The sequence below is a fragment of the Haliotis rubra genome, unplaced genomic scaffold (assembly GCF_003918875.1).
Source record: "Haliotis rubra isolate DU_JTF1 unplaced genomic scaffold, ASM391887v1 Scf150, whole genome shotgun sequence".
Classification (NCBI taxonomy): domain Eukaryota; kingdom Metazoa; phylum Mollusca; class Gastropoda; order Lepetellida; family Haliotidae; genus Haliotis; species Haliotis rubra.
Window position 1 is genome coordinate 1,359,729 of NW_025765448.1, and position 8,720 is coordinate 1,368,448.

Here is an 8,720-nt window from a genome sequence, read left to right on the forward strand (position 1 = left end):
CACAGAAAATCTGTCAGTATTTTTTTAATGCAAGACATTTACATCTCAAGGAGTCACTAATCCACTTTCAGATCTTTTACTTCAGGAGGTTACATCTCCGCTACAAGATCTGATGACACTTCATTAGAAGGTCATGTCAAGGTCATGACCTTGTGCAAACCTTGACCCCCAATCTTAATCTTAGTGCTCTTAAGCCAATCAAATGTAAGCATTCTCAACTAAATTGGAATAATTTCTTTACCATCATAATTCAGAACTTTTACGAGTAACTAAAGAAAAACACATCAGAAGATAAATACCCTCCATAGTTGACACTATCGGAGGGAGGTGCCATGACACTAATGTGGGAGGTGAGGTCGATAGGGGTATAACGGCACGCTGGAGATTATGTCCTTCTTGTAGGATATGTGTGTAACTGTTTGAATAATTCTGACAAAGGCCTGCCTCAGATATCATGACACAGTTTAACATAGATTCCTTTGATTCGATAAACCCCCATAGACCCTATCCACAAAGCGTTACATCACTACATCATTCATAAGCCTATGATAAACAATATAGTTACAACAGGTTGTAACATTACGAACGCTTTGTGGATCAGGATCCTGTCATTTATATATGCCATTCAAAAAAGCTGCAGGATGAGTAATCACATGGCACTTAGAAATGACAGAATATAGAAAATATCCCAAACACTTTTAATAAAAGGCTGCTGTTTATTTGATAATGCTGATGATTTGTATTTGAGAGACAGAAATCAAATATATGTGTCTGAATATCTCTACTCATTACTAGTGAGTGAGTTTGGTTTTACGCCACTTTTAGCAATATTCCAGCAATATCTCGGCAGGGAACACCAGAAATGGGCTTCACGAATTGTACCATGTGGGAATTGAACAAGGTCAGTTTGAACCCATCACCCCTGCTCATTCCTAGCATTCAGAAGCCTCCACAGCTATGGAGGCATTCCCAATCTCCATCAAGAGATGTATCATATCAAGTAAAAGATCTGATATACATGACAGTGACAGAGAGAAACAACAGCTTATGTTGACATATTTACAGATATTTACAACGTCCAACGTGAGCTCTTGACTCTTGGACTCCCAACATACACGATTAATGACAAGCACATATACAGTGATCCTTTTAACACAATATTCAGATCACTACGGCATCTGGCAAACATTTCCGACAACCATCCCACTGGATGTGGTGCTCATGAACAGTGGTTTTGTCAGAAGTTTTGTGACAGTCATGCCAATGGTCAAAACCAATCATTTCCACAAGAGGTGTGCATGTTCTGCTAGATATCCAATGGCATTCACCATGAACTGAATCACTCTTCCAAACCAACCATGCTTTAATGTGTGAATCAATCAGGCTGACATGAAGTAGTATCTTCCTCGTCTCAATGACTACAACTCTTCATCCATATCCACTTCCCCTGACTTCTTGCTCTTCTTCTTGCTCTTCTTCTGTTTTGGTTCCTCCTCCATTTCAGCTGTAAAACAGAGACAATTATTGATAAGCTGGATGATTCCATGTAGTAGAGCATAAAGCCTAGTCTGCAACACCATGCACTCACTAAAATGGTTGTGAAGTGAAATGGGTTTACTGAACATGGTGAACTTCTACTGCTACACACACTGTATGCGTATATGAGTGTGTGGTGCGTGAGTCTGTCTCGGTCTCTACCTGAATGTGTGTGCGAGTGAGTGTGTGAGTGTGGGTGCCACAGAGTTGTTGGTTGTTGTTGGTTTGTTAATTAACGCCGCTCTCAGCAATATTCCAGCGTATATGGCGGTGGTCTGTGAATAATCGAGTCTGGACCCGACAATCCAGTGATCAACAACATAAGCATAGTCATACGCAATTGGGATTAGATAACATGTGTCAGCCAAGTCAGCGAGCCCGTCCATCCAATCCTGTTAGTTGCCTCTTATGACAAGCATGGGTTACTGAAGACAAATTCTAACCTGGTGTAGCAGGCCATTTCTTCCCCGGTCTAAACTTTCCCCGGGGAGGTTTTCTCCTAGGATATTCTTACCCCGGGGAAAGTTTGGGCTAGGCTCAAGTTTCCCCCCCTAGGCCAAACTTTCCCCGTTTAAACTAGGATATTTAGTTCTGTTTACTATGAAAAGTGGGGTGATTCTGGCCTAGCCGGGCTACTTCTTCCCCACCCTTGCTTTTATAAGCCGACAGTAGTTTTGACCTATATTTTGGTACACAGTTTTGCCAAATACTTCATTTTTGCCTCTGACTTGGGTGTAGTGATTTGAATGCATACATGTTTGAACGGCATATATCTCTAAATCCATCCTGCTCCTGCCGCCATTCCTATGAACACACATTGCATTAGTTCTTCATCTGTCCAAATCATGTCACCATAAGATGTAAACATTCAATCGCACATTTGATGGGTAAATAAGATGTAGTATACACAGGTTGCTTGCTCTCTTAGCATGCTGTTTATTATATAATATTTGTTGTATTTATGTAAAAATGTAATGGATCATTATTCACATAAGCTTGTTTACTAATCCATAATCACTTTTGGTGAATGAAATATGATTCAGATATCCATGGGCCAAGTATACCCCTTATCAAACCTTTTCTTTTGAATATAGAACAAGGCAATATAGTGGAAATGAATGATAGATGATACAGCATATGATATAGATAATTGTGTTGTGTTGTTGTTGTGTTGATGTTTACGTCTGCTTCCAACTATTAAGTTGATGTCGCCGACATGGATGCCATATTTAAAGCCATGAGTGACGGGAACAAAATTTTGAATGGATATGGACATGAGCATCGATCTGCGCAATTGGGATACGATGACATGTATCAAGCAAGTCAGCGAGTCTGACCCCTCGATCCCGTTAGTCGCCTCTTACGACAAACATGGGTTATTGAAGATCAATTCTAACCCAGACCTTCACAGGTCTTAGCATCACATTAAAGATGTGACACCTTACTAGTGACAGGTGATGTAGATGTAAATATTGAAACGTGTACATTATTGTTATGGGAATATACATTGTACTTGATGCTTTTCTCAACAATTTCAATGTCTCTCTCGGTCTCTCTAGACTAAATACAAATCGTTTCTATGGAAGTCTTGAAGCATAAGAATGCCAAAAGTCCATGAATAGTAAAAGGTAGCTTTCCAATATCTGTTTGTTACATATGACATTTTGTTTTAAAATATAAAATGGTTTTCAAGTTTTAACATGCCAATGGCACAGAAAGTGACTCCAAATCACTTTAAAAACCTGTGCTCACTCCTGCCAGAAGTGACACTGCGAGATGACCTTCAGACCACCAACACTGGGTACGTCCCACCTACCATCCACTTGTATCAACTTGCTGTCATCTTTCACTGTGTGTCGGAGCCTCTTCAACATCTTTTGTCGACGTTTGCCAGATACTGTGATACTGGTGTTCCGGTTCTTCCTGAAAATGTAACATTCAGTCTAATTGGTTGGTCGGTTGGTTGGTTTGTTGTTTAACGCCGCACTAAGCAATATGCCAGCTATATGGCGGGGGTCTGTAAATAATCAAGTCTGGATCAGACAATCCAGTGATCAACATCATGAGCATTGATCAACTAAGTCAGCAAGCCTGACCACCTGATCCTGTTAATCACCTCTTACGACAAACATGGGTCACTGAAAACAATTCTAACCCGGATCTTCACGGGTTCAGTCTAGATTGAGTGATATTTAGCACATCCAAAGTACCTTCTGGTCTAGCATGTTGGTATTTACCGAAAGGCTAGTCCAGAAAATATAGGGAAGGTATTTAGCAGCAAGATACAATACTATTATTGTTATTGCCTGTCATCTCTTGCTGCCCTAATGGACTTGATTGGGTGTCATTTTACACAGCACTCAGCAACATTCCAACTGTATGGCAACGGTCAGTAAATATTCATGTCTGGACCAGACAATCCAGTGACTGATATATGAACAATGATCTTTGCAAATGGGATACAATGACATGTGACAACAAAGCCAACCACGCAATCCTGTAACGACAAGCATGGGTTGGTTAAGACCAACTTTAAATGATTTCTTCACGGATTCTCTCCTGATGGTAATTTTCATTCAAAAGAAACCCAAAAATATTTTTTGGGACTCATAAAATATTCGATTGTGGATAAAAAATGCAACACATTGATTTGTGAGGCAAACAAATCTCAATAAAATCAGGTCCTAATTCTTGTGATTGCTAAACAAAGATATGAGGATATCCAGTCAAGAGTCACGTTAGAACAACCTTTCGTCCAACAACAGAGCCATCTGATGACAGTCCAAATTGTATTTTCCAATCATGCAATCTTTAAAAGGTTAACAATTCATAAACTGAATGACAGTTATGACTTAATTCATCAAAATATTTGTCCCTTGACTAAAAAGGATATACCATTAATTCACCAAAGATTTTCCACAGCCTGGTCTCACATTCCTCAATATTAGTTTGTTCATTTCTATTTTTTTCAGATTACGACTGACTGACTGACTGAGTTTTAGTTTTATGCCGCTTTTAGCAATATTCCATCAATATCACAGCGGGGACACCAGAAATGGGCTTCACACATTGTGCCCATGTGGGGAATCGAACCCGGGTCTTTAACGGCTAACGATTATGAATCAAGCTTTAACCATTAGGCTACCCAGTTTGAAACAAAGGGCTGTCAAAGTTAAAAGCCTATGAATCAAGAACCTTGTTAAAATATGTAATGTGTTGTCCGGATTGGAATTTGCAAGTTTGAAACAAAGGCTGTAAAAGTTTAAAAAGCTGATTGACTAATGTCGACACACTGCAAGTCATTTCATTGGTCGGTCAATATTCACAAAAATATATGTGATAGGATGTACTCTGAAAAAAAAGAAGAAAACTAAGAATTGGTTTATTGAGACTTAAAGGTAAATTGACAAGAGGAGCTATGAAGATCAGGGTTAGAATCGGTCTTTACCAACCAATGAGAGCCGACTAACGGGATAAGATGGTTAGGCTAGTTGACACATGTCATTGTATCCCAATTGCATAGATCAATGCTTATGCCGTTGGTCACTTGGATTGACAATGACAAGGAAATATAGTCCAGCAACTTTAAATGTTTAAAAAGTCCATTTACTGAAGTGCCAGTGGCACCATTAAATTAGTTCCTGATAGTCCTCCTGGGCCAGTACAAACTGGAATTCATGATGGAAACCGTAGCATGTATTATACATGAATGTTGACAGAACGGTCTGCCAGCAGTCATGAACGGTAAATAATAAATTATCTCCCTTTGCTTTTGTCTGCAAAATAACTAGTGCCTCATTTCTTGTAAACAGAAACACTTCAATGCTGCCTTTTGTGTTAAGCCAACATAAAGTGGCAGAATCCTGCAAAACCATTACCCCAATGTTGCCCAAGATATTGTGTAGATAAAATGATAAGCCTGATGGACAAATATCCATTCCATAGAATGCCAATCAAACAACCATAAGCAACTGTAGCAGTAAGAGGATCCTAACTACCATACTTTTACATACCTTCATCGTGCTAAGGATTCTCTTCCCACAGAGGTTACTTGTCATATCTTCCTACGAACCTCTGTTCTAATACGGCCATATTTCCCGGTTCTCGTAAAGTCCCCTAGCGGCAAAAGATTGCAACACGAATTATCTCCCTTCTTTCTATCCAATCAGAACACGTGTTACATCGACTTGGATTCAACTTGACTAACACAAGCAAATGCGGGGCCACAAATATCCCCCATCTGCCGGGGAATTGTGTTGATGTTACACACAAGACGTTTAATGGCTAGCTTGTCCGTTGTCAACGAGGGCGATGGAGACGCCACTGATCCGCCATAACATGACTGAGTTCTGTCTAGAAGAAACGTTTGCGCATCGCGCAGGGGAAGAAATTTAGTTTTTCTCGAAGCATACGGAAATTACGGAGGCCTTGCGAATGATCACTTTTGAAACAACGTCGCTGATTGCACAACTAACTCTGATTGCGTCCAATCACAAGTCTTGAACGCTCACACCATGAAAGGGCCGTATTAGAACAGAGGTTACGTAGGAAGATATGACAGGAGTAACCTCTGTGGGAAGAGAATGGGTGCTAAGATTACTGTAGTATGTATGGCTACTTTCAGCAATATTCCAACAATATCACAGCAATATTCAAACAATACAAAAGCAATATCACAGAAATATTGCAAACAATATTCCAACAATACACCAACAATATTTCAGCAATATTCCAACAATATCACATGATCCCAGCCAAATTCCAACTATATTACAGCCATACTCCTGCACTATTCCATTCATAGCACAGCAATATTGAAAAAATATTCCAACAATATCACAGCAATATTCCCGAAATACTCCAGCAACATTCCAACAATATCACAGCAATATTCCCGAAATACTCCAGCAACATTCCAACAATATCACAGCAATATTCCCGAAATACTCCAGCAATATTCCCGAAATACTCCAGCAACATTCCAACAATATCACAGCAATATTCCCGAAATACTCCAGCAACATTCCAACAATATCACAGCAATATTCCCGAAATACTCCAGGAATATTCCAACAATATCACAGCAATGTTCCCGAAATACTCCAGCAACATCCCAGCAGAGGTAAAGAAGGACATGTGTCCACTTGAGTAGAACTTAACTCACAGCTTCTTCCGCAGCTGTTCCCGGCTCATTAACTCATCATCCTCCACCAGCACCTGACTGCTCGTGTTCCTCTTCTGCTTCTTCTTCTCTGTTCTGTTACAAGGGACATACCCCTTTTTCCTCCGACCCTGTGCAATAAACAATTATCATGATAGACTCACATTTAGTCTCTGAAATGAACACATATTACAGAAATAAGTTCTTAAATTATGTTTTTACAATGATAAATAACCCCCAACCCTAACTCTAACCCTAATCCTAAACCCTAACTTAAATTTTGGACCTTTAGTCATTTTGTGAGGTCTCTCGTAATTGTTGTGTTAAGTTTTGTTAATAATTTTAGCATATTTATAAATATTATTTGGGATGGGGGAACGGGAGGAACTCTTGCCAAATCTTTGAACAGTAAAGACCTTTTTTATTTAAACTGATCAAAGTGAAATTGACATTGAATTAGTCCTTGCCTCAAATGACACAACAACGTCAACAACCAGTTCTAACAATATAGACCCAGTAACCTGGTAACATGCATCTGTGTACGTCATTGTTGATAAACGGATGACAAATCCACATTTATGAAGATAACATCGTGAACTTACACCCTTTTTGACATACTGTTTCTTGCTTTTTATAGAAAACAAGCCCATTGTCTTGGTATATGACTTTAAAACGAGACTTGATTAATTCTTCTCTATCGTCAACAGTTCAACACGTGCCGAGAGAAAACAGGAAGTGTCGTCACCAAGGAAGGACAACTCTAAACTGGACTCAGTCTGTTCATAGTTCTGAAATATGATCTTTCTAAAAATCGCAGAACGTGTTTGAAATTTGGTATATCTACTCATTTATATTAATTATAAATTTCAGATTTGATATATCTGTTGTATTGAATCTGTAGCAAATTGTCTTTCCAGAAAGACTGAAAAAATAAAGCCTTTCAAGAGAAATATTCGAGTCTGGATCGGGCAGACAGGTGGTCTACTCACACGAAGATTATGAGATGTGGTTTTAACTTTTGGTTTTAACTTTTTCAAAGAATAGAATATCAGATAACAATTAGTTGGTGTTTTGTTCAAAACGTAAAACACTAACTGTGAACAATAAGTCTGTGATCATTTTTTTCACATTCCTACCACATTTTTTTAACGATAGCATGCTAGTTTTAATTCTACCTCTGTGATACTATAGTTGTTATGCTGTCCATTGTCGACACAGTTTTTGTATGGTGACGATAGGAAAGGGAGTCAGGGGTGGGTGGCTGGGAATGTTCTGATCCTTTTCCCACTTTGACTTTGAAACAACTTTCAACAAGACAAGGGCTTTCAAGGGCTTTCCCACGGGTCATATGGGTTTCTCATATATTTAATGCTTTGTGAGAGTTAAATGGTTATCGATAACGACACCCAGACTTGGCCTTCTTTACAACTTTTATAAGAGTGCTATCTTACACACGTTCTAGGTCCCTGCGGGGTTTATATTTTCTACAAAAATGTAACTCTTGAGTTCTTATATATATGATATTAACATTATGTCCATAAATATAGATCTGTAAACAAACACAGGTAGATGAAACGGGTAGAATCTGTAAATTACACATTGTATTGATATATCCCGTGAATATCCGGGTTAGACCAGACGTGGAGTGGAGGTGCTAAATATTACTCGATCCATCTAGACTGTACCCGTTAAGATCCGGGTTAGAATTGGTCTTCAGTAACCCATGCTTGTAAGAGGCGAATAACAGGATCGGGTGGTCGGGCTCGCTGACTTGGTTGACACATGTCATCGTATCGCAATTGCGTAGATCGATGCCCCAGCTGTTGATCCCTGGATTGTCTGGTCCAGACTCGATTATTTACAGACTGCCGCCATAAAGCTGGCATATTGCTGAGTGCGGCGTAAAACTAAATTCACGCATTCACTTGTATTGATATACTACCGTTTGTTATTTTTGAAAATATATTTTCCGGTTGTACGCAAACAACTAAACAAAATGTGTATTCTCCTTATTGTTTAATAA

At 39.1% G+C, this 8,720-nt stretch overlaps 1 protein-coding gene across 1 annotated transcript; it reads right to left on the reverse strand.

Moving 5' to 3' along the window:
• Positions 1-8: 8 nt before the first annotated feature.
• On the reverse strand, positions 9-7,448 carry LOC124270266 (uncharacterized protein C11orf98-like). The gene is made up of 4 exons (XM_046705302.1): positions 7,300-7,448; positions 6,701-6,828; positions 3,353-3,459; positions 9-1,504 (listed from the first exon to the last, which is right to left on the reverse strand). The coding sequence occupies exons 1-4, from the start codon at positions 7,345-7,347 to the stop codon at positions 1,419-1,421; spliced, it is 369 nt and encodes a 122-aa protein (XP_046561258.1). The 5' UTR covers positions 7,348-7,448; the 3' UTR covers positions 9-1,418.
• Between the last annotated feature and the right edge of the window lie 1,272 nt (positions 7,449-8,720).

Excerpts from the sequence above, each read along its gene's own strand:
- LOC124270266 (XM_046705302.1), bottom strand. The coding sequence starts at position 7,347 with ATGGGCTTGTTTTCTATAAAAAGCAAGAAACAGTATGTCAAAAAGGGT. Across the intron at positions 3,460-6,700 it reads GAACAGCTGCGGAAGAAGCT|GAAGAACCGGAACACCAGTA; the intron begins GTGAGTTAAGTT and ends TTACATTTTCAG. Across the intron at positions 1,505-3,352 it reads CAAGTTGATACAAGTGGATG|CTGAAATGGAGGAGGAACCA; the intron begins GTAGGTGGGACG and ends TCTGTTTTACAG.